This window comes from Aulonocara stuartgranti (assembly GCF_965226115.1).
Source record: "Aulonocara stuartgranti genome assembly, chromosome: 13".
In the NCBI taxonomy this organism is placed as follows: domain Eukaryota; kingdom Metazoa; phylum Chordata; class Actinopteri; order Cichliformes; family Cichlidae; genus Aulonocara; species Aulonocara stuartgranti.
The window spans coordinates 17,797,559-17,823,617 of NC_138949.1; the positions used below are offsets into that span (position 1 = coordinate 17,797,559).

A 26,059-nucleotide genomic window follows, 5' to 3' on the forward strand; every position below is an offset into this window, starting at 1 on the left:
CTGACACTTCCCCCCTTTCACGTGATGTGTTTGTGCAGATTTTAATTGTATAGACACACACACTCACTTGGTCCCACTCAGTCAGAAATGTTTGCAAATGAGTGACATGTTAATGTTTAACCAGTGACTCTGAAGGAAGTGACAGAGTTCAGACAGATAGGAAGCAGCAGCAGCCATTTTAGCAGAACATAACAATAGATGTTGTTATGTTCTTCTCCTCTCCTCTCACCCATGGAGCTCAGGCAAGGACACAGTTAACAATCAGCTTGTCTTTTATCATCCTGGCTGTGAGTACCGTTGCTTATATTACCCAAATTGATGTTGATCTTGGCTTTTTACTGTGTAAAAACCATTTTAAAAGAGTGTAAGCTCACATTTTTCTGTTAAATTTACTCTAATGTCTATAATTACAGAGGTTTGTATCTGCCATAGAAAGAGTTTAGTTCATGATGTTGCTGTTATAAAGTGGAGATTATGTTCACTGCCGTGAGTTCAGCACTGTGTGTGTTTCAGGTGAAAGTACGAGCACCATGGTAACGCTGAATCGCTTGAGTGTAGCAGACCTGGACGACAGCTCTCAGCAGCTGCCTGAGGCCGCAGACGCGGCAACCCCAAGACCAGCCTTTCACAGGAAGAAAGTGGTCCCAAAGACTGACTCCAGAGATGTTTTTCTCAACAGGTGCAGCACATCTGTAGTACTGCATTTCCTTTGTGGGATATTATCTGTGCTATTTATAACTAACACTATATTTTATTGCATTAAAAAAAAACAATCTGCTGTAAAGAGAGGAGAACCTTTTCTTTAGCCTGATGCTGCTGATCGGATGTTATTTGGCTATTCTGATTCCTGCTTATCTCCCCGCGGACAAGGTGGCAGCTATCAAAGACGACTATCAACAACCCAAAGATATGGTACAGATGCATCTTTGTACATCTTGGCAAGTATTTGAGATGGTTTCTTTCCCTTTCTTTTAGCTTAAATGTTTTTCCCTCTGTTCAGGCCGTACTAAATCGGTCAGCCTCTCTGCTGGCAGGACCTTGTCTGCCTCGCTGGTGTCTAAACCACCTCAAGCACCTGTCTTGTCCTGTTGGCCTCCAAGACATCCCCGTGTTTGTACAGCAGGAGAGGCGTGAGCCATGGAGTCTGTCTCCTCCTCTTGGGTTTCAGGGCATCGAACAGCATCTCGCTGTAGCGCTCGCCACTCTGCCTCAACCTGGCCTGCCTCCATCATTGAAGAGAGAAGGCAGCTGCACGCGATGCGTGGTGGTGGGTAGTGGAGGGATTCTTCATGGGAGCCATCTTGGATCACATATAGATCAGTATGACATCATTATCAGGTATGCATTCCTGTGTCAAGTGGACACCAAAGACAGACTGTGGCGCCTATTTTTAAACTGTTGTGATGGTCGTCATCTCACAGGCTCCATCTGTGTTACCAGGCTGAATAATGCTCCGGTGCATGGCTTTGAGAGAGATGTTGGTTCGAGGACAACCATCCGCCTGACGTACCCAGAGGGAGCACCTCACTCCTCAAACGAGTACAGAAAGACTAGCATATTTGCTGTGGTGGTCTTTAAGAGCCTCGATTTAGACTGGCTTACTTCTGTGATCACCAAACAACCTCTGGTAAGGCCACATCACAAGATCCTCCACTGCACACGGAAAGGGCATATTGCACACACAAGCATCACAGAAAGTCATGTAGCAATGGCACTATACTATACATATACACCCTATATCTCCTTTTATTTTTATTTTTCAATAGAGCTTCTGGTCCAAAATGTGGTTCTGGAAGGAAGTTGTGGATCATATCCCCCTGACACCAGAGAGCTTCAAGATCGTCCACCCAGAGATTATTCACAAGATGGGCCAAGTTATAGAGAAATATGAACTGAACCAGAGAAATGTGAGTTTCTATGAATGAATAATCTGTGGACATTAATGACTGTGCAAATAACAAAATTACTTTCACTTAAAATCATAAACTCACAGCCGTTAGGAGGGCTTTTGCTATTATGCTGAAACGGGACTGAACTTATGTTGCAAACTACGTCACAGGTCGTTTTTTTTTCCTCCCCAAGAACATATTACCAACAATTGGTGCTACTGGAGTGGTGATGGCTTTGCAGATGTGCGACCAGGTGAGCCTGGCTGGGTTTGGGTATGACATGCAGCACCCCGAGGCCAGGCTTCATTATTATGAGGCCATACGCATGGACACAATGAAGTCTCAAGTAAGTTTAGCTTAATGATCAAAGCAGTGGCAAGGAGGCGTCTGAGCTTCATGCTTCGACTCATTTTTCTCCCTATGATTATATCCAGGTGGTGCATGATGTAACTGCTGAAAAACTCTTCTTGAAGGACCTGGTGGCTGCAGGAGTAGTGACTGACCTAACAGGAGGGGTATGAGTCAAAGATTGGTGATATACAGAACTGAAGAACCCTACACACTGCAGACTGATTCTAAAATGCTCACAGCATCATGTGGTTAACTGATTGCTGAGCACATTTAACTTCAAGTGACGGTAGAGGCTAATTTTTCTCATTACAATTCAATGAACATGTTAAATCACTGGATCCTGTTCTGTAATTGTGATAGGAGAAGCTAAATTGTGCTACCACACAGAAACGTGATGGTCTGGGTTCACACTGTACTATTTCAACTGAGTTTACAACAATTTAATAAACATAAAACATAAGAATGTGAGACTACTGATTGTTTTTTCTCAAAAATTATTTCTCGTTTATTAAGACAGACAAACCATAATTACTATTACTATCTTTCCTTCATACATCTTATTACGCTGCCATTAGTAAAGGCAAAAAAAGGGACAATAGCTGCATTTCTTAAAAACAAACCAAAAAACAAACCAAAAATCAGCCACAAATTTTAAAAAGAAAAAAAAAATCTCAGTAAAATGATACAAATATTTAGATTAATAATAAATAAGAAATAAGTCAAATACATATTTTTAAGAACATATTAAAATACCCAAAAATTAGGAAGTGGAACATGCTTCATAAAAGACGAGGTGTGTACAGCGCACAGTGGGGTTTGATTTATCTAATCAGAAATCAAAGTGCTTTCAATAAATAATTTTGGGTCTTAGGATTTTAAACACAATACAAAAATACACTGACAATGAAACAGATGCAGAACACAACATGTAAAATAAGAGTTGTTTTTTTTGTTCTTGGCTACTCTGACCCACTGTGAGAGTGTGGGTCTGTCTACAGCAGTGGGTTGCGTGAGGGCTCCCATAATTTGCTTGCCAGCTGCCTGCAGTGCTGGAGGATGATCTCAGTGGGGATGACTCCCAGGTGAACTGTTAGGAGCTCGTAGCATTTCACTGTCTCGCCCGGGTGATTCTTACTATAGTACCGCAGCAGCTTCCTGCAACATGCATCGCTTTGTTTAGTCAGGAGAACGAATTAAAGAAAATATTTCTATCACACCAGGCTGGTTACCTGTAGTAATTCTGAGCAAGCATCCCGATAGGGGCGGAGTCATCGGGCATGATGGGTATGTCTTTTGCCTCCAACTTGAAGCCCTGATTGAAGAGGTATACAAATTGAATTATAGGCTTTTTTGCTGTTTCAGGCTGTTAAATTTGTTTTTATGGATAACAGAACAAAGTACAGCAGTGACTTACAGTTTCATTTTCAAACCAGAGAAAGTAGCAGAAGTAGAAATCTCCATCACGTAATGTTAGAGTGGAGTAACCCTTCTGAAGATAGTGCCGTGTTGTGCTGACCAGGCTCCACATCTTCAGTATGGATTAGAAAAAAGAAATGACAAAAATATGCATACTGTGATTATCCACACGCTGTCTTATGCACAGCCCAATGTACGATGAACATGAGGCTACAGACAGCTGGCCTAATTTATCACAACACTAGGAAAGAGTCGACACATAAACTCACCACCACACATGAAACAAAACTATCTGTACATGTTTGACTTCCAAGAAGTCAGACTTTGTCGTTTTTTGAGTAATAGGTCTCCAGGCTTTCTGAAGGTCTTTCAAAGCTTTTCTTTGATATTGCCTGCCTTTTCACCAATTTTCAGTCCAGTCCTTGCACCTGACCATTTGCAGAGTGATATAAAAAAGGCACCTACCACAAAAGAAGAATTAATGTTGTGTCTAGACGTAACAGAAAACTTAGCAAAAGGCTTACTTCAAATTCCTTACTACCTTTGGCACTTTGTTACTAGCAGCCTGTTCCACAAACACACAGTTTGCTGACATTTCTTTAGTTGAGTCTAGGAAAAATGCCAAAGATGACATAGCTTGATAGACATAAAATTGTATTTTTGAACCAACAATGTGATTCCCAAAAAGCTATTAGCTGAAAACTTGTCATATCCTTAAAAATGTAACTGAAAACTGAACAAGTGAAGGCCAAAAAAGAAATGGCAGGCCTAAAACCCAGCAGATGAACAGAAAATGGAAAACATTCCTGCAAAGACCTGACACAGCAACTGAGAAATGCATCTGACCATTAGGTCTACTGTTCATTGAAGAGAGAAATTGACTGAAGTAGGGCAACAGATCTTATCGAGTGAGAAATTCAAATTTGACATTTTTTGTTCAAATAATCATCAATATGTACAGAGATGAGACGAGTAGAACAGTCGAGTGTCTACAGTTAGCTACAGCTACTCTATTTCCATCTATGTTTGGACACATTCCAATAAATCAATTTACCCATTTCCCATTTCCCCAGCAAAATAGAAAGAAATGACGAGGGGGCTATTGACTTCTATACTTTACCCCAAAACAAATAAGATGTAGTTCTAGTTTTAGTGACCTTGTTTTTGATATACTGAGCCACTGGTCCCTTCCCCAGCTCAGACGTGGTCCGCTCTGTGATGCTGAGTGATGGCGCTATCATTTGTCCGCTTGATCGGTCCACACAGATAAAGTGGACGAGGCCTGGGAAATCCTCCAGGTAAGTGAGATTAATCAGTTAAGATTAATACGCTCAGCATAACAATGGGTTTGTTTTTTGGGTTTTTTAAGTGTATGTATGTTGTTAAAAACCATAAAAATACAAAATATTCTTTTACAAATATTACAAATTCTGCTTTGTAGAAAACAATTGCAGAGAAATTAGACAAAACAGGACATCACAGAGTTGCTGCACTGAGAGGATATGAGACCATGGTGATGTTCCTCTTGCTTTTCACTAACAGGAAGTCCTTCCAGTCCATCAGCTGCTCCCTTAGAGAGTGAGACAAAGATAGGAAGACAAAGAGGATACAGACAAAACAATGAAGGACGAGGTTGCACAGTGTCAAAATAAAAAAATGAAGTCAAGTTGGCAAGCCTAAAATATAACAACGAAAATAGTAGCTGACAGACACTCACTGCACCATGGTCTGGGCCCGCTCTCGCAGGCCAGGGGAGAGATGACGAGGAGTGTCGTCTGGTCCAGAGTCAGACAGAAAACACTGTCGGTATATGCCACACAGTTGGGTCTTCATGTTCTTGCACCACAGGATAAGACTGCAACATAAACAGACATTTAAAGCCTCACAGGGTCATCAAACTGTCTTGCTGTCATTTGGCCAGCAGAGGGCAGTAAGAGACTTACTCTCTGCTGAACCCAGGCCCTCCTCTGGAGAAGGCCCGGTTTTTGAATTCGGTCCAGACATTTTGCAACTGTGAGGACTGGTTAGAAGAAGAAAAGACAAAAAAAGAAGAAAAAGATTTGATTGGATCATGTGCAAACATTCTGTGTTTCTGTGATAACAAATGAGGATTAAAGTCAGTTTTTTGACTTGGGTGTTTGTGGCAAAGGCAGACGAGTGCTGAGGAAGTGTAGAAGAATACAGCCACTCAACGCAAAAGCACAACAACACACAAAAACAAACCTGTATCCCATTCAGTGCCAGGGTTTTAAGGAATTTATCCAGCTTGCTGCGCACTTCATGCATAGGCTGGCCTCTTGTGGAACCTCCTTGGCCTTCATTTAAGCGCTTCTCCAGTTTGGCAAAGGCTTCCCAAAATGTATACACAGACATGGCTACTCCACTGTGTGGAAACTGACACAGATGACACAGATAAATATGAAAAAAAATGAACTGTTTAAACAACTGAGCAAAAATATATTTAGATGCTGTGAACACTTCATGGCACAGAGGTTAAATAGATGTATCTCCAAATAAGTCAAAAAGACTCCCCCTACTGGCCACAAACAACAATATGTCTGTGCGCACATACTGTAAACAAGCAAATTACTGCACATATAGACTGTACGCGACTTCATATGGAGTCACTAATACACACATTGTTTGCTTGTTGGTATTCACAAACCTTAGTTAGCAGAACTAGTGTGATGCCAGGCCACAGTTTGAGACAGTACATGGAGTGAGGCATCATGGGATAGAGGCCATCTTTTTGCGAGACCTCTAAGAAGACTTTGTGAGGGGTTGCTGGATCAGGTGGATAAACTTCTAGAGTACTCAAGCTGTCCTCTGCCATCTGAATACAGTGTGTTTCACATTGTGTCAGGGTAACACACAAACAGAAAGCTGTTTACTTTGTTTACAAATGTATTCTCACCTGGATGTCTGGGTCTACAAACTCAAACACAGGAGTGCTTCCCCTCACTGGCTTTTCTGGTGATGTGAAAAATAAAGAAACAAATGACAAAGAACATGCTCTGCACACTTAACATGACTTAATCTGGTCACAGATACAGTTTGAGAAGTAGGAATCTGCATTTTGTATCTACTCGGTTTTATCCTTGTCTGTTAAAATCTGTTTGATGATCTGAACACAAAAGCTCTACTCAACAACCCACCTGAACTGCTTGAGTCTTTGTCTGTAGGTGAGGGCTCTGGGGTGTAAAAACTTTCATGGCCAGAACCAGATGTACTATCAATATCCTTCAGGCAAAGTGCACAGAAAGAGAGAATAAACACTCAGTAACAACATGCTTTGTCGGTGCTGTTTGAGAGGCTGTCACCACTTTGTACCTCTGGACTTGGGTCATCCACATCCACGTTGCTAGGATACATATTCTGTGCCATGATGATGAGGGCCAGGAGGTCTGAGGTGCTGAGTATACTTGCATTGCGACTAGAAAGAAATAGATGGTTGTAGCCATTACCATGTTGAATTGTAAAAAGTAAAAAAGGTAGGTATGAGTATATGAACTGTAAGTACAGGTGATATACGAGGAAGGGTGTAAGCTATAAAAATAATGTGACAGGTTTATAGAAACATCTGTACCTGGAGTAGAAAGCGAGCAGTTTGGTGTGAACCAGGATGAAGGCATGCAGCACCTCCTCTCCTCCTCTCTCTACGCTGCTGTTGATCTGCTGAACCAAACGGCGCTCCAGGAATTCGATGCACTGCTCACACAGTGTGGGGTGGATCAGCCTCTCCACCGCCTAACAGAGTGATGATGGTGATTTTTAAATAAGATTTTAAAGAGATTTTTTTTTTTTTTTAAAAAGAAAGAAAAAGTCTATTTTCTAATCTGTACTAAGTGAGAAAGAACCACACCTCCACTAAGAAGCTCTGATCATTCTCTCGGAGGTGGCTGTAGGTCTCCAGCAGACTCTGGAGATGCTTCCACAGTCTCAGCCTTTGCTCCGTGTCCCGGGCGCGCAGTCTGGTGACGAGCAACATATGCTCATACTAAACCTCATGCTGTATTAAAAGCCAATGATAAACAGACAAAATGTCTTACTCTTTCCTGAGGAGGTTCCCACTGAGGGTCACCATGCCAAACAAAACTTCAATCATCTTATTCATCACGTAGATTTTCCTCCTTAGATCCTCCTCCTTTTCCTCGCCGTCTCCATTCACAGCAATGTACAGGCACTCATCAAACTGTAGACACAAAATACCCTAATAAATGTGGTTTTGCCCCAAGCGAATGAATGAGCTGGAAAATAAAGTGAAGGCGGTTGTCTTCTGCTCTTTGATTTCTCTAAGCGATAAAGGGTTTACACAAGAAAGAGCTAAAAGGCTGCTGACGCTGAGTGGACCTGAAACATGTCAAGTGCTTGGACTCGATAACTGCATCATGCGCGGCAGGAGGATAAAGCCTTAACAAGACTCACATGATAAAACATGCTGCTTCACAGAGACAAAGGCCTGCATTTAGGTGCTGTTGCTGAAGCCTGATTGCTTTACAGATCAGAAATCTTCAAACAAGGTCAAGAGAAATTAGAGTCATAGCACAATTTTTAGATAACTTAGGAACTTGTGCAGGGGGATGAAGACAGTTTTTTCTGTGTATGGCGGGTGCTACCTGGTGTAGTACGTAGATGTGGTTGTTTTCTGTCGTGAAAGATGTGTAGCTGTCAGCCTCTGTCACCATGGTGCTGAAGGAGATGATGATGGGAGCAAACAGAGTGCTGATGCTGTCCTCAAAGGCCGGAAACTGGGAGAGAAAAAAAGCAAACGATCAACTGATTTTAACACGTACAGGAAACAAGTTCAAAAGCACATGCAGAGTGTCTGCTGAATACAGCTTTCTTCAACTTTACCTCGTGGCCTTCCTCTTGAGACGCTCCATACTGTTTCTGGATATTCTGCTGAAATTCCAAGTCAGTCCAGTAGAAGAGCATTTCAGCACTCTCACTTGCTATCAGCAAGCACTTCATCTGGACTACAGATGCGTTCCTGTCCTTTTTTAATGCGGTGTCCTATTTTACTCCAACTTCTCCACACGCATTAGGCTGTAAAAAAAAATAATGTTAAAAGTACTGAGGTGAAAGACATAAAACAGAGTCCGGGGAGGAATTTTGTGAAGCACAAAGGACTGACTTGATACTATTCACACAGCTAAGGCATGCCCAAAAGGAAGATGTTAAAATCTTGAAACACGATTAAACAGTCCTCAGATTTCCATTTTATTGTTCCAGCATTTAGAGCACAAGTTTGAAAAATCTAAAAAAAGAAAAAAAAAGAAAAAGAAAGATCACATCATTTTTTCATAAGTATTGATCTGAAAGCATGTCTGTGTAAGCATGCATTTATATTTGATTAGCTTACAGAAGCAGTTCTCAGTTTACAGGACTGGCCTCCTGATGGGGCTTAAAGCCACTGCAGGTAGGTGTGGACAACCAGGTGGCAAGAATATAGAGCAGAATGAATGATATATTCTTATATTGTTGATGACTGTAATAGAAAATGTTGGAGAACTAGTGACTTATGAAAAGGTTGCCAAATAGACCCTGACTGATATATTGGTGGGGCCGATATTAGCCATTAGCAAGTATATCGATGTCGGCATTGTAATACCCGAAACACCCTTCAACCATGGTGCGTTTCCCATTACAGAAAACTTGATCAGGTAGTAGCATGTGTGTGAATAAAGAAGGCATTGTCAATGCAAAAGCCATCATCAAGTGAAAAATCTTAGTTAATGGAGCTTCAATACCACAATTCAATGTGGAAATAGTTAAATAAAGAGCAAAGCCTCCGTTTTAACACAGAGGAATATGAAGCTAGTCAGTCTGGGTCATGACGCTTATTTTGAAAAACAGGACTGTTTCATGGGGCTGAAAAAAAATCCACCCATATATCAGATTTTTAAATAAACAAATATTGCTATTTGTATCGACCTAAAAATCCTATATTATTAGGAAATAGGGATACTTGTTTAAAAAAAATCATTATAGATTATAGGTACAGAAATTAATGACACTTGTATCTCTGTAGCATCTTTGGTATAAAGATCACGACTAGCTCAGTGACACTGAGTCATTGTAACAGTATTATTATTGTGAATACATTTGCCACAGGAGTAACCGAAAGCAAGGAAATAAGCCTTCTCCTAGGCTCTGTTGCTTCCTGGCCTAAAGTAGGTAGACTCTGATAGTATATTAATGACGATATTCAGGCTCAGAGGCAGGAAAAAAGTAAGATCGGGAGCATAAATACCAAAATGTCCACCCTTGTTCACAAAGGTCCTTCTCCTCAACAAAAGATTTAAATAATGTTTGTAATTGTGGTGAGAGCAACACAGTGAGTGTACAGATGGGGTAACGACAGCTTTGAAACAGAAAGGATCCTTAGGGGCTCAGATCTTTGAAACATAACAAACAATCTTTTCTTCTCTTTCTTTTTATGTTTTGGCTGGTTTTTGTACATCTAACGCATATTTAATTAATATCTCATGATAGCCAGTTGGGCAAAAGTTGTGAGAAAGGCAGAAAAATCTGATTTGCAAATCTTTTGCAAACCCATAGACTAAAAACGTGCAGTCAGAAACACCTGATGTAACCATGAGCAGCTTCTCTTTTTTCATGGAGCTCCGATCCGTGCATTCACATCCCGCGTTTTACTAAAAGCCTTCCCTCTTTTACAAAACTTTTAACTTCCTCCATACACAGTCTGCTGATCCACAAACGTAGTGACCAAAGTTACAACTCGTATCACCGCAAATCACTCACACTTTTCTGCGCCGGATAACTCCAGCATCCCAGTCCAGTGTCTCCGTTGTCCTATCAATCAGCCCTCCTCAGTTTTCCGGGCCGTTTGGGGACGTTTTCATAGCGGGTTACAGTTTCAACCCAAGCTGCCTTCTTCCTTCCGCGCTGCAGCGCGACACCAGCGTTCAGTCATGTGACTTCAGGCAGGAAGTTTGCTGGTGTGAAAAGAGCTGGAGCTGTCAAACTATCGAGGAGAAGCGCTCGTCAGACTGCTGCTGTTAAGGAGCTCGTGTTAAGTGGAAGCTCCTCGAAGTGGATTACCCCTCGGGGAGCCCGATGATCAGTGAGGCAGGAAAAAGTCATGTGCTGGTGCATAAAGTGGCCCACATGACTAGGAGAGCTATGCTGTATAATAGCTGGTATTTGTGGCATGCAGCTGCATGATTGAGACTGAGATTAGTAGCGTACTCGTGCCCGCTTTCTTGGTTTGACATTTAGTGCAAATCTGTTTGCCTGTTGTAGTAAAGCTTCGGGATTTGTATGGAAGCTACTCAGAAAATGGCAAATCTTTGACGTGTACAGAGGAAAAAATATTGAAATTAATTAATTGGATGTATTATATTGTAGTGGTGGTGGTGGGGGAGTCACAGTGTTTGGCAAATGTATGAAAGTTTATTTATGTGATTAATACTGCAAAAGGCCTGGTGTTCATTCCAAGTCAGACTTTCGCATTTGGGAGCTGTTGCTGTCCACCAAATGGAATCCTAGGAGGAGTGAGTGCAAGAGAAACAGGTAGTTGTACTGCAAAATCAGAACAGTTCCACCAGAGAGCGAGTGGTGCTGAAATCAAAGATGTTTGCTACATTCAGAGGGAAAAAGAAAACACTGAGCAGCATTAAAAACCAACCCCCCCCTAAAAAAAAAAAAAAACCTAACCCGTTCTGGACACCCATGCAAGACAACATTGTTGGATGATAGCAGGATGCTTTCCATGGTAAAGAGAAAGGCTTTTACAATATCTACCCAGTTTAAGAACACTCCCCAGCTTCCCTTTCAGTTCATTCACTAGAATGTGCAAATCAGAGATCAGCCTAGAAAAGCCAGATTAGGCTTTTCATACCTAAAAAGCTATTCAACATTTCATCTGGATAGACAGATAAACGTGTACATGTACAAAGCCCTTGTAGAACCAAGTCTTGCCACTTGACAGCCATCCTGAAATATCTAAAAGCACTTATTTAGACACTTATTTTGAAGCGTTGTCACTAAAGTTTTCTTTAATTTAAGTGGTCACTTTGGTGTCACAGTTGCATGTATGAAGTCACCCGTAAAAACATATTTATAAAAAAAAAAAAATCTAAAAAGAGTGCTGTTATTGCCCAAAATGTTTTAAGACTTTTCTTAAAACATTTTTGAAGGTCAGGAAGTGGAATATTGACCATTTTAAGCTGCATTTTGCTACCTGAAGTCAAAATTAAAGCCCGGAGACCCCAGAAACAAACAACAACTTAAAAAGGCAAAGTCTCATAAAAAATATAGATTCCACAATGCACACAGTCACAAAACGTTTTTATCTAAGTAGCTTTATATTTCATATTATGTTACGAGACTTCAAAGTGTAGGGGTTTGCAACCAAAAGACCCCCAGTTCAATCCCTGGAGGAGACAGAAATAATTTTGGTGTTTTGTCAGGAAGGACAGTCAATATAAAACCTGTCACATGAAAAAATGTGGAGCTTTTTATTTAATATTATATTAATTTGCCAAATTGCTCATGAGTCCCTAAAAACCAGGGACTGGGTATCAAAATTCTGTTCTTCAAAGGTTATTGAGGAAACCTTAAAAACTTTTGAATTAAACCAAAAGTCTGCATTTTTGAATCTCATCCTTCTATAGCGGTAATGTGACATGTTTTGATAAATGGCTAAAATAACAAGCTATATACATGGACCTTACTCTGCATGCTGAGCAAAGATTTTAGGAGGTGGCCTGCTGGCTTGGGTGGCACTCCCACAAAAGCATGTTTCTCAGGTTAATTGGTGATTCTAAATTGGTCATAGGCATGAATATGAGCATGAATGGTTGTTTGTCTCTCTGTGTTAGCCCTGCGATACACTGGTGACTTGTCCAGGGTGTACCCAGCGTCTCACCCAATGACAGCTGGCATAAGTTTGAGGCTCCCTGTGACCTGGAATTGGAGAAGTGGAAGAAAGTGAAGAGAAGGTGGGCATAACTTAAGAGGGAAATGGAATTTAAAAATACAAAGTGCTAGAACAACTTTAAGAACTATGTCAATCTCAATTGCAGGAGTTAAATTATGGAACAGTCTAACAGAAGAAATAAAAGACAGTAAAAACATAAAACAGTTTAAAGTAAAATATAAAAACATAATTTTAAATAAGTATAAGAATGAAGAAAACGGGGTTAACCCAGGACGGTAATGTTGCTGGTAATGGTGTTGTGGTTCTTTTTGGGGGTTTTTTGGTTTTGGTTTGTTTGTTTTTCCATAACTTGTGTATCTGCAAATATACACATTCTGTATTTTTCATATGAAAGAAACTATACTGTGGTGGGGCTTGCTAATTTCTTGTTTTTGATTTATGTATGTTTTGTTTTGTTTTACTTTTGTTTCATATGTTGTTTGTTTAATTTAAGACTAAAAAAAAAATTAAATGAATGAGAGGTAAAACTTGAGGGGGTAGGGACAAATAAGTAAATACTTCTGCCTACTCCTTTTCAAACAAATAATGGAATGATATTTTGTAATGATTGTGAAGGCACATGTTTGAAATAAAAATGAACTGAACTGAAAGTCAATGGAATGATGGATGAACAGATTAATGTTCTAATTGGTCCAAAACTGATTCCGAAGCATGAAAACACAGTGAACATCCACCCATTTATCACAGTAGGCACAAAAAGTCCTGGGACAGACAATTTGTTGTCTTAATCTTTAGATCAGGTTTTCACTCATGCAGGAGCGTCACAGTTACCACAGAATTGACATTTACTAGATCTTAGTGCCAGTAAGAATAAAGACGAATAGACCTATAGCGTGACCGAGTGTTTTTAACAAACATTTTCCAAAAAAGGAAAGGCATCTTTTCTGGACTGAGTTAATTTTACAGGCCACTGGGCCAGTTTGACTTTGGGGCCAATGCCATTGGGTCAGTGTGAGAAACTGTTCTTACAGAGACTGTAGGAACAGCTTAGATCTGCACAAGAACAGTTTCAAGTTCTTGGAGGTGCTTTGAACAACCTGGAAAACCTAGGCTGAATGCAAAGTTGGTTTCACGAAATGTTGACTTGTGTATTCTGTTCGATCCATATTGTACGACCTAAAAAACTAAATGGTTATATTTATGAAAGCATGTTGATTTTTTGGTGCCTAAAACCTTTGCAGTAAACAACATATTACACACATCTTCCATATAAAAACATATTCAACAAATATCATTATGTTTTTCAGAGAAAAGTCTTCAGCAAATCTGTGTTATATCATAATATTCGGCACTGTTTGTATGCTTGGCTGCTGAGTGGAGCAAAGAACCATAGTAGGATAAATATTTATGTTTTATTAACCTTGCTTAGCTCAAAATGGTTCAAAATGCCAAGACTTCAATGTTGCGGGCCAAAATCTAATCTGGTCCATCAGTTTTCTAGGTATCCGGCATCCACAGAAGTCTTACTTAAGCTGTATCCTGTATATACAGAGTAAACATCTAGAAATCCTCAGTGTTTGCTAACAGGGCAAGAGGGCCTTGCATGTCTCAAAATGGATCATGGAGTATAAACAGTGTTAGGTGGGCCTGGGTAGCAGTTACCTCGGCTAAGGAGAGACTGTCACGCAGAAGTGGCTGGACACCATACAGTCCTCCTAAACCACAACAGAATTTGATTTTGTCAGAGGATTTGATGTTCAGCCGTTATTGTCACAAAGCACGGGTTTATATGAACCAGAGTTTGCCAAACAAAACCATTTCAACCCATTCAGGTTGATAAGATCCTGTTCTGAGTCTTAGGAAGTTCACTAAGTTCACTGTTCCCATTGCCTCGGTCAATTATTGCTTAACCATTACTTTCAGGGCAGAGGTACTGCGGGTAGTTAACAAATTCAACATGCTTTTCATCAGAAAGGCATGCAGTTTTATTTTCTGATCCATATCAACAGGTAGCTGATGTAAGAATATTTCTAACCCGCACTGGCAACTGAGATTTAAAGCAATTTTCTGGAGCGTGCTGCCCAATTTAATTGACTTATCTTATTCAACTTTAGTACGTCTGCTCTCTCTCTGACTTTACTTTGAAAATAAAGCATGTTTTTATCTAACCCTGTATATATATGTGTAGCCAACACAGTATAATGAATAAAATTTCCTCTTCAAAGATCCCAGATGAAATGGGCCAGGTGTTAACGAGTCTGGTTTGATTCTTACATGTCAACAATGTCGGGCTGTTTAAAATAAACCACATGTGAAAGGAGGCTGTTCCTGAAGTTCATTTCTCAGACCAAACATTTCTGCTCCTTACATGAAAGCAAGAAGCTATTTCGCATGAATGGCACAAAATCTAATTCAAGGTATATGCTTTGGATCAGGCTCTTGAAGGGGTGCCAGTGGTAACGACTCCGTGTCAGGAAAGATCAAATTTGCTCAGTGGAGTTTTTCTTGTGTAGGAGAACCCGAAGGAACCTAGATGACGGGCATTTAACCATGGTCCTTTATTTCCCTTCTATACGAGTCTACCAAGCAGATTCCAGTTGTCTATGCATCAGCGCACACTAAGCCAAGTCTGGGTCAAGCTGAGGTCTGGACTTTTAGTTCATCCTGGCTTCATGTTTCCCATCAGCAGCTGCCTCATGCAGTGACAAGACAGCACTCTTCCCGCTACAAAGACTTGCTCCAGCTGCTTCCACAACTGGGCCACAGAGTCTAACAGTCTGTGTGTGTGTATAAAGAGCTGATTGAGTGAGTGCACAAACGATGGTAAACTTTAATACCGTGCCTTTGTATTGGGATCACAGTACAAGGGCATTTCTGCTTTGCTTTGTGCTCTTGTGCAAGTATAAATCATATCTTCCGATCTCTTTGTTTCTTTTTTCTATTGGTTACCATGTGCTCCTGCAGATCTCCGTCATGTCCCGAGAACCGCTGTGGAGTCTGGTTTCAGTGCACTTTCACATGATGGGACTTAGCTGTTTGTGCAGACGTAAAACTTCCTCCCAAATCCCCTCGTTAATGCTATAATGAATTTACAGTCAAAGGTTATGGAGTCTGACCTGTAGACAAACTAACATCTGAGTAGGATTACATTCTTTGTTTTAGTGTAGTCTGTGGTGAATTGCTCATTTTTACAAAAGAAAATAAAGAAAGCTTTCAAGATCTTGGGTATTTTTAGGTCTTTATTATTCATGTAAACTTTTTTTTTTTTACCAAAAAATAATATAGGCACACTTTACATATATAAAATAATGCTCTCCAAATGAAATATGAACATCTCCACATTAACTATAAACACATTCAGAGGATAATTATTTTTTATATTTTACATGTTTAGACACTTAACCTGCACTTGCTTATCACTGTTCTTAATGGTGTCAGTTTAAAGCTCAAAAGGCGTCATGACTAGCTCTCTCGAGGGGACATTTTCACTGACCGCGGTCTTACTTTTCAGCATAAGTTAGTCAAAATATTTTGAAGTAAAATGCAGATGACAGTCTGTAAACCATCGCAAGATAGTTGGATTTGTGTGTTGGTTCCCCCCCCCCCTTTTAATTAGACCCACCACCATGTGTGTGTTTATTTTTTTAAAATCAATGTCAGTTGGTCACCCTGTTACTGAATGAGTACATTCCTACAGGTTCTTTTTTGTTCTTTTGCACAGATTTTGCTTTAAAATTGGGGCATTAGTACAACTCTTATATAATAGAAATATAAAGACAAAGCAATATAAATTAGTTGTATACTGAATATAAGTAAACATATCAAGCTTAAAACACTTTATCACTCTTTTTTATGTACAATACATAATCTAATAATATGACAGTGAACCTGTACAATATGTACTGTAAAATATATATATATATATATATATATAGTATATTTAGTACAAAAGAAACCTAGCAGCATTAAAGGATTAAAAACAAAAGATCAAGAAAAGAAAAGAGTAAGAAGTGCTAAAATGTACCTGAAAAAAATCTGTATTTGATTTTTTTTTTAATCTATAGTCTGATTTAGCTGTGGATCCAGGTGATGTGAATGATGGGTTCACATTATCTATCTGCGCATCACAGCAAAACAGCTAGTGACACATCCTGTCTATTATATCCTGCAGTTAAACTGAAGTGCGCACAAAGATCCTCAAAGCATGCACACAAAAAAGAATGAGGGGAAAAAAGAGATTTGCAATTTTCAGCCATTTGATATGGCAGAGGAAAACAAAGTGTGGTTTGAGCGGCACCCTCAACAGACACATCAGTAGCTTTATCAATAAAACACATGCATACACAAACATACACAGACAGCATGGGGTCAAGAAGAAACACACCATGGTATGTTTTCTCTCTGTGAAAAGGATCAAGTCATACTGAAAGTGATTTGTGTAAATCTCCTCATTCTGTAGGTCAAAGATTAGAAATAGAGGCTGTAAATAAAATTTCAAAAGTCTAAACTCTCTAACACATGGTTAAAAAATTTGTGTTTTTTTATTTTATTTCTGCAACTGCAGTCTTGTAGCATTTGAGGAACTGCTGGTAAAAAGCAATTGGAAGTTTTCAGTGCGTGTGTGTCTTGACTTAGAAAGCCTGGGTTTGTTTTTTTAATCTGCTTGATCATTTAAATATATATCAGTGCGGACGGAAGCTTGTTATCCAGAGAATTGTTTTGTCTGTAAGAGTACTTGAGCATTTTGTAAAACTTCTCACAAAGTGGTATTCTAGTCTTTAAAATCTGAGTAAAACTGGTGTTGGTGGTGTGGTATCAGATGACACTTCATGGGGATAAAGGATCAATGTTATCTCCGACAGGCGTAAGCATTAATATTTTTGATAACATAAAAACCTATAGTCATGGGAGGCATAGCTATTGTCCGTCCCGCCCTCAATGTCTTGGGCTTCAGCTCTGGGAATGTCTCATTGTTCATCATGACCAGCTTTTCCCCATTCAACTGGACATGTCTGCAAAGAGAAGAAGAAATACGGTGTGTTAACTCAGTGAGTTACAACATGCTTAAGTCACATAATCAAATTTACCGACCGTCTTATATTCCAAGTCTTCTTCCCCTGCCTTCTGACAAATAAAACTGGTAGGCCATGGTAAGACTTTATCAACAAAAGACTCGGGATCTTCATTATTTCATGGGCCTTGTATCTTGCCTATCATTCTGCCAGCAGGGGGTGCTGTTGTCACATTATTGTAATTAAAACAACTGCAAAGTGTGAAAACTGACATGTTGAGTGGAAAATACCAAGAGCAAACCCAAGTTTATTTCTCTGTTAACATTTTGGGTCATCTGTATTCCCTAATATTTGGCTTTAGCTGCATTTACTGCAGCTGCTCACTGTGATAAAAGTCATAAGGCTACAAAAACCAATATGCTCCTCATATATATGAAACAATTTTCTAAGACACTCTGTTAAAGTGTTATATTGTAATGATTTAGGTTGTCACATTCATCAAAATAACCCCTGCTACATCTTCATCTACTGTAAAACCTATTAATATTTATTTTTTCTTTTTTTAAGACTCCTGACTAGGCATGATCATAGAAATCTACTTACGTGAACAAATCCAATTTTACAAAGTCAAACACCAGTTTCATTAAACCAAATAACAGTCAGTTTGAGTATGACCTTTGCTTTTTTAATTCACAGTGGTTCTCTTTATCCATACAGGACACAATATGCTAATTATTATTAATGTAAATGCAGTCTGTCCACACTATTTTCTATCTACGTTTCCCCTGAGATTGTAATGTTCACAATAATAAAGGAATAAAGGGCAGTGGTTTGAAGACTTTTACATGAACATTGAATTCAAGAAAAGATCAAATAAAATGATGTTCACTAATGAGAAGTTGTAATTCAAACCGGACTGCTCAAAGCCTTTCTTCACATACATGGGTCTGAAAACTTAAAAAGTTCCACTACTCAAACGAATTTATAGACATCTGGTGTTGCTAAATTCATCATAAAAATCTCCCTGCACTCCATGTGGTAAATGAAAGCACTTTAGGCCAGGCACATCGTTAGCTTGCTCTCCTATTAATTGCCTTGCGATCCTGTTCTAACACCTAAAACATCCTCCATCATTACACTGTTATTGAAGGATCATGCTTGAGCTTTCATTAAGGCCGCATATGGGTATCATATAACAAAAAGACAGACACGCACACACACAGTCTTAGGTCATTAGACTGTTATTTCAGGATTTGTGTCTTAAGTCTGAGTCCGAATAACAGGCCAGGGGATTAAGGGAGAGAGTTAAAGACTGAAACCATAAAGTTTTTATTTTAAGAGACATTTTAAGGAAATGGGAATTATATTACCTTGTTACATAAAGTGAAATATATTGTAGCTAAATGGAATGTATATAAAATGAAAAATCGATTGCTAAAACATCTGTTGTAGGCTATAAAAACAAACTCAAAAAAGGACATGAAAACACACTAAAACTTTGCAAAGGACTGTGCTCTCTGAAAATTTCCTTCAATAATTAAGGTGGCAAATTAAAGCAGTGCAATGACAATGACCATCTGAACAAACTTAAGTTTTATTTTTCAGTTAGCTTTAATTGTTACACATTATTCTTTATGAGAATACTTGTCTTCACCTAACTCTAATCCAGATAAAGACAGGAAAAGGTAATTGCATTTGAGTGTACATTTGCATGTTTTGCGGTGTGGCACTCACTCAGCATGCTGGCTCCATATAAATTATACACTGTGGTCATAAAAGTAAATTGAGTCACTGCAGCTCTTTGAAGTTTTGATGTTTAACACCCTATTAAGTTTGGAGGCATAAACTTGTTTATAAAATTATAATTTTCCTATTCTCCATTTCAGTGTTTTTCCTGACATTTGCACATTTCCTTTTACAAACCAAGGTTTACTCAAGCAGTGTACAAATAATCAGCATTTTATTCTTTTCTTTTTGTTTTATATGAGCAATAACTGTCACATTTCTCTTTTTTGAGCGACATAAATAAATAGAAAAGAACTGTTTCACATAGAAAACAATTACCTAAAGCACGTGTGCATGTTTAAGTTTATATCTGCACATGTGTAAGAGACTAGAGATACTAACTTGGCTCGCAGTCCATCATTGCCATAGGGCTGCAGTAGGTACTGATGGACAGTCTTGTTCCGTAACGTTCCAGCCAATTTGATTTTCTTCCTCGATCGATGCAGGTTGATGATGTAGATCGTTATGGATCCTCTGACATAGTTATGACTAGTGTCACAAAGAAAAAGATGGACACTGCCTCATTAATTTTCTTTTACATTTAGAAAAAAAAGATCAGGGCACAACAGAAAACGTCGCCTCTCCACATCTGTTAATGGGGATTCATTATATATTACATTGCCATGTTGAATAAAATTCTCTATAATTAAAGATGACTACAAAGAGAAGAAAGTCTTTGATATTTGCATCCCATATAGTAATGGAATAAAACCACGACTCCTTGATCTAATCTGGATCAAAAGGCTTTCGGAAAATTAATAAAGAAAGATAAAGCCGGCTAAAAAAAGGAAATTCCTTTACATAGCAAGTTACTTTTTATTATAGCCTAAAACCCATCATCTACTATATATTTAGCATCAACATATTAAACTGCATTTCATTTTTGAAGCCTTTATCATTCCATTAAAGTCTATCTAATACAGAAATCTGCTTCTCTTATACAATATCCAGTATTGAAACCTGCCGCTGTCTGGCCCAGGGTCAAATGAGGGGTGTGAACACAAAGGGCAACACTTCTTGAGTTACACAGACAACAGTCTTTGAGTCCCTCTCCTTAGAGCAAAACACCGGGGACACAATTTGATAGGAATACTGGTCAAAGGTAAATAACTCAGTGAGACAGATAAGACAAACATGATAAAATCTAATAAGAGCCCATATATGAGGACAAAGACAACACAGCTCTAGTGAATACCACATGTCAGCCTTGGTGTTCACCGTCTGGTAGACATCGCTCCCAGTTACCACCTCCTAAATCTCATATCTTCAAAGCAATATTGGATTTTGGTTTTATGTTTACCTTTGTTTTTTGTGCACAGGTTTAGCAATTTCAGTAACCCGGCAGGACTGTTAATGTTTAATATATCTACCAGGAGATATAGTCCCGTACTCCTACTGGGAACACATTATATCTGGCTCTGTGTTAAACTCCTACAGCCTTGTTTCTCAGAAATGTGGACCATGGTTCAGATGGTTAGATGGAGTAGGAGATAATAACCTTTTAGACCTTTAAAATGATGAGGTTCTTAAAGATCCAAACCAGGAACATAAACATGTGTTGATGCTGTTTGATGTTGGAGCATCGCTGGAAAGTGAAAAAAAATGCCATTCAAACCACTAAAAGGGGTAAAAGGGCAGTGGAAGTCATATTTAATCTGCAAAGACTGCTTGGACACATTTATATTCTTTGCTCTCTAATACAATTTAGTCAAACCACCAAGACTACAATGGTTTGCCTACTTAAGGGCTGACTGTGTAAAACCACAAAGTAGCAGAAATAATGGCAACTGAAGTGGCTTTGGATTTGAGACAGACTGCTTTAGTGCTTCACTGTCTGAACATATGAGTCTAGGGCTGATTGGTATCTTGAGTGGAGCTCAGTGACTCCACATGCCGAGGGCATTTCTCTACTCCTAAATTTACAATACATACCAAGAGACTGAGTGAGTACACTTGTTGAAAACTATTTAGAATATCTGCATGAGTGTCACTAGAACTCACGCTTCTGTAGTATTTCTTGCACATTTATCAACCACCTATCTTTGCCGTGCTCCGATATTTTTCTAAGAGATGCTCCACCTGTAAATGAGCACCGTCTAGAGTATGGCCGTAAGTCTACCCTAGTGCTGACAGCCACTGGCCTGGGTTAAATGATAACCTTGAACAGGCCATGGTGGCACTCTTTATCTCCTCGCGGCACAGACTGCCTTATTGTCCCTCCCCCTCAAATATCCCCCTCCAGCCAATCTGACATGGGATAAAGGTCTGTGCACACCTTTCAGCAGCCCTTTGACGACAGGGAGACAGAACCCACACACCTGATAAGTGATACCCGTTAAGTTTTAGTCTCTGAGCTGTGAATGAGCGGGTGTCTATGGTCTGCTTATTTATGGGAAGCCAAATGGTGGAGTTAGGGATTTTGTTCTTCCTCACCAGACACCAGCCTCAGGTGTTTGTGAGAGGCAAGAGGGGGCGTTCTTTAAACTACAGTCATCTGTTTTCTGTCTGACATTCCTGAAAGTATTGCTAGACTTTACTAAAAGTCTATGAGCATTCAGCAGCAAAACTGGAACAGGTTACAAACTAATCCAAGGTAGTTAAGCACGTACTTTTGATAGCTGGTACAGTGGGCATAGATACGTAGTTTGTCTCGTATGACTCGTCCTGGTTGCGGCTTCCTCTGCAGTCCAGCCACTCGCACAGCTAAAACCTTGGGACCAACCAGACGTCTAAACACCAGAGAAAACCAGTAATCCTGTAAATGAAATATCATCACACACACACACACACACACACACACACACACACACACACACACACACACACACACACACACACACACACACACACACAAAGAGACAACAATTTGCATTATTTTTATGATTGCATTAGTTAATTGATTCTCATTGTAACTTTTCAAGACAGGGTTCCAGTAGTGACAGTTGAAAGACACCAGTAAAAAGCAATAGGTGTGGAGAAGACGTTTTACATGCAAAATAAAAGAAAACAACATTTCATTTAAAAAAAAAAAAAAAAGAGAGAGAAACTCTGGATTCCCCTCAAACAGAACAGCTCCAAAATCTCTATTGTTTTTAATCGAGACATGAAATGTCCCGGTGATTGTAGAAACAGATTTGGTTTCGCAAGCTGTGAGAGTTAAGTATGTGTCGTAAGTGGCTAATGTGTGTAAAGAGAGATGTGGTGCACAAAAACATCAAGTCTGAATACTGGACTTCTAGTTGGAGCGCACTGTCACATGACACACGTCACATTGTATTTAACAACCGCTGACTCGTTTAGATTTGACACTTCTTAAATATGACATTTTTACAAAATATTATCCTCTATCATGAATTGCTGTATTCATTATGATTGTTGAGTGGCCCACCATACTAAGTTAAACTCTATAGACTATAGGGACTCAACACCTCTTCAAGACACCCAGAACAACATGTGCTCCTCAGGAAGTTCCCATGCAATCCTGCATATGGCAACATTTAAGGGCTTCTTTTTTCCACTCAGACTTTAACTTAATTTGCTGCCAAGGCATCGAAAAAGCACAGCACAGTATAGAACAGTATAGTGGTGGCCACGGCCAGAGGGACGGATGAATGAATGTATGATCCATGATTATTACACAAAGAATAAGACAAAGAGCAGTGACGAGTCTTGGGTTTCATTTATTCCAAACTTGTTGCTTTGTTTTTAAATTTCAAAAACACATGTAACAAAAAACACCAATAAACCGATAGAATTTAATCTGTGGCTGTGATGACCACAGCAATGATTAGTGATTGTTAATGTGGAATATTTTAGAGAAATATCTGTTGAGGTTCTAGATCTCCAGCTGTGTAACTGTTTCCTTCTTATCCTATTGCTCGCCATCGTCTTTTTCATCCCTTTCCGTGTCTTTTTTAAATTTAATTTTGTATTTTTGCACCTTACTTTCCCCCCTTGGATAGATATACAGACAAACGTCAACTGCTGGAACAACCATTACTTCAAGAACTGGTAACATGCCAATATAAATAAAATAAAAACACCAGACACCAAACAAATTTCAGCTGCTCAGAGGTAACAAAGGATGATAACAATTAAACCTTTATGGTTAGCTAATACGGACAAATTAGATTCAGCCCATTGCATCATCAACCTGCTTTTGAAAATTCTTTCTTCTTTAACGGTGAGCAAAAATCTCCTTACTTAGTGCCAGTCAGACAGAGTTCTGTTTAAAGAATGGATCTCAGACAAAATCAGCCATCTCTTTAATTTAGGCGTTTACTGCTTACTTCTAAAGGGGATGGCTGACACATGTGGAGTCAAAACAACACAAAACAGGAAAGAGAAGCATGATTGGGAAAGAAGAGTATGCTTTAAAAAAAAAAAGTAGGAAGGGGAGGGGAGAAAAGTGTGGAAAAAAGATGAGGCAGTTGAGCCATTCAGTGGGCTGGGGGCTTTCACTAGATTCTACCAATGGTGGAGTCATCCTATTGGGGATGGGGCCAGGTCATAAATTTCCCATGCAGTGGACAGGTTGGCGCTGCAGTGAATTCTCTCAGCAGGTAGGCTGGTGCAGCCTTCAGACATCCAGCCATGTTAAAAGCATTGTGATCTTAGCGGGAGATCCCCATTCCCAGAAAAATAATGGAGACAAAGAGGGAGGAAAAAATGAAGCAATCTTTATTGTTTAATATCTTATAGGTGAAGTGAGGTTAAAGTAAGTGCATGCCCGCTAGTGAGATCTAATGAGGGAATTTCTGAAAAATGTTTTGCAGATGTAATTAGTTCATGAGCCCAATAACATTAGCAGCTAATAATGTATTTTGGAGCTCCCAGTACACATTAGACTACCTATTTCTAAGTAAAGCAAAATGAAAAGAAAAAGAATATAAGTCCTAAATAATAACAAATGTTTGATAAATGCCAAGACTCCATCATTTTTTCCTTTATTGTTGGAAGAATGAGTTACTGTCATTAATATAATCTTCTCACCCTACACTGCCTCTGCTTTATATAAACCCATTTTTATTAACTGAATAAATCTTTTTTATGAACTTGACACGTGGTACCATTTTATCACTTCTTGACATTTCAGGATTTTTTTTAACAAAATGAGATTAGCTAAAAAGCGAGACAATGCTACAAAGCACCCTTTTAAAAAGAATTTAATTAGAGGGTTTAATAAGAAACAAACATCGGGACTGCAGAGGTATACCTCTTACACGTGTTAATATAATTCCCCCCTCATATTCTAATAATGCACAACCAAGTGACTAACAATGAAACAATAATACGTTTTTTAGGTTTTTTTTTATTTTTTAGACCAAACCACCGGGGAACTTGGCATTGGGCAGTCTCATTCCACACAGGTTTGCAGGCTATTTGACTAACATGCCTGTGCATCAGATTCTCAGGTTGCAGATCTCTCACCGGCAGACTGTCCCACACAGAGAAGCACAAAGTTATGATGGGGGTTGAGGGGAGCAGTGACACTGTCCTGTGCTACTGATAAAGGGCTAAGGTTACATGGCATTTTGCCCCCGCGTCTAACTACTCATCACCACTAAACACCTTTCATCTCAGCTAATAGCTCCCACGGGAAAGAGTAAGAGGTGCCATCAACGCACCAAGTCTAATAAGGGAAAACTCTTCCATAGTTGTCCGGTCAGATCTTGGCCATTTTGATTGCGGCACTAAGAAAGTGAACAGACATTTTAATCTTTTTTGAAATAAAATAAAGAAGCTTACAGGTAGAGGGTTAAAATTCTGGTCCACAAGATGTGTGTATCCATAGTCAAAGAATGAGTGACGCAACACAACATCAATGCCATTCAGTGCAGCCATACCCAGTGTGTTCATCCACCTGCAATATGTGAAAAATATGTGATACATGAGAAATAGTCAATATTTTATTAGGAATAAATACTTTAAACTAGAAAATATGAAAGATTTTTTAATTGTGGCTTCCAATGTTTTAAGCAAAGGTAGTATGATGATAACAATACTTACAGAAAGCCAGCAGCATACGTGTCAGAGAGATTGCTGATGCCGCTTGCCCATGCTGGCCCAAGTCCACCAAGCCACACCTTCTTACCTGGAGTATGTGTGTTCACAACCTGCGATGAGTCATTGAAAAGAAAATTATCAACAAATTTGGATTTCACATTTTAGGCTTAAGAATCAGTGCAACCTTTTCCATCTAAAATTATCTGAGGGCCATCCATCCAACTCACGGTTGGGCTCGGCTGGAGATTATGCCAGCTAACATTGAACAAGAGGTGGGATAAGCAGCATCCCTAGTCCATCTGAGGAGCATTACAATCCTAAATTCTTAACTTTATAAACTTTAATGATGAAGAGGAACCTTTGTTTTGTTATGCTAAATGACTGCATTTTACTGTCTCTGTAAACGAGTGAGACGTCGTGAGAGTTTGCAACAAAATACTTCTAGCAATACAAAGAGAACAATAATAAATATAATAATAATAACAACAAATCGGAAAGACATAAACGTGACCTTATTGTTTGAGTGGTGGTACACAGAGGAATCCCACTCCTTTTTCCTGTTAAGTTTTATTTCTTGGTAGTGATTGCTTATTTTCCCTGATCATCTTTCAACTCACCCAGTTTTGATAATATTACGAATTGGCAGCCATAACCATCTTACCCTAAGGGCTTACTTTTGTGGTTTGCACATGTGG

General features: G+C 39.2%; 3 protein-coding genes across 4 annotated transcripts in view; 1 reads left to right on the forward strand and 2 right to left on the reverse strand.

The window, feature by feature from the left end:
- Window positions 1-163: 163 nt before the first annotated feature.
- Window positions 164-2,704, forward strand: st3gal7 (ST3 beta-galactoside alpha-2,3-sialyltransferase 7). The gene is made up of 8 exons (XM_082558437.1): window positions 164-287; window positions 514-679; window positions 786-912; window positions 1,001-1,338; window positions 1,441-1,627; window positions 1,767-1,907; window positions 2,083-2,235; window positions 2,324-2,704. Exons 2-8 carry the CDS (start codon window positions 531-533, stop codon window positions 2,408-2,410), a joined length of 1,182 nt encoding a protein of 393 aa, XP_082414563.1. The 5' UTR covers window positions 164-287; window positions 514-530; the 3' UTR covers window positions 2,411-2,704.
- Window positions 2,705-2,733: 29 nt separating this feature from the next.
- Window positions 2,734-10,906, reverse strand: hps1 (HPS1 biogenesis of lysosomal organelles complex 3 subunit 1). The gene is made up of 18 exons (XM_082557701.1): window positions 10,422-10,906; window positions 8,511-8,702; window positions 8,273-8,404; window positions 7,706-7,848; window positions 7,519-7,627; window positions 7,243-7,403; window positions 6,987-7,089; window positions 6,812-6,896; window positions 6,571-6,626; window positions 6,322-6,489; window positions 5,880-6,050; window positions 5,600-5,676; window positions 5,374-5,511; window positions 5,161-5,226; window positions 4,814-4,958; window positions 3,655-3,768; window positions 3,470-3,552; window positions 2,734-3,395 (listed from the first exon to the last, which is right to left on the reverse strand). Exons 2-18 carry the CDS (start codon window positions 8,625-8,627, stop codon window positions 3,233-3,235), a joined length of 2,031 nt encoding a protein of 676 aa, XP_082413827.1. The 5' UTR covers window positions 8,628-8,702; window positions 10,422-10,906; the 3' UTR covers window positions 2,734-3,232.
- A 5,610-nt stretch (window positions 10,907-16,516) lies between these two features.
- The window catches only part of hpse2 (heparanase 2), a 50,726-nt gene continuing 41,183 nt past the window's right edge, over window positions 16,517-26,059 (reverse strand). For both annotated transcript variants that reach the window (XM_082556769.1, XM_082556770.1), the window contains exons 8-12: window positions 25,368-25,474; window positions 25,107-25,221; window positions 21,968-22,113; window positions 19,701-19,847; window positions 16,517-17,573 (exon numbers count right to left, since the gene is read on the reverse strand). In XM_082556769.1, coding sequence (XP_082412895.1) covers window positions 17,411-17,573; window positions 19,701-19,847; window positions 21,968-22,113; window positions 25,107-25,221; window positions 25,368-25,474 — 678 coding nt within the window. In that variant the 3' untranslated portion in view covers window positions 16,517-17,410. The remainder of the gene's footprint in view (window positions 17,574-19,700; window positions 19,848-21,967; window positions 22,114-25,106; window positions 25,222-25,367; window positions 25,475-26,059) is intronic.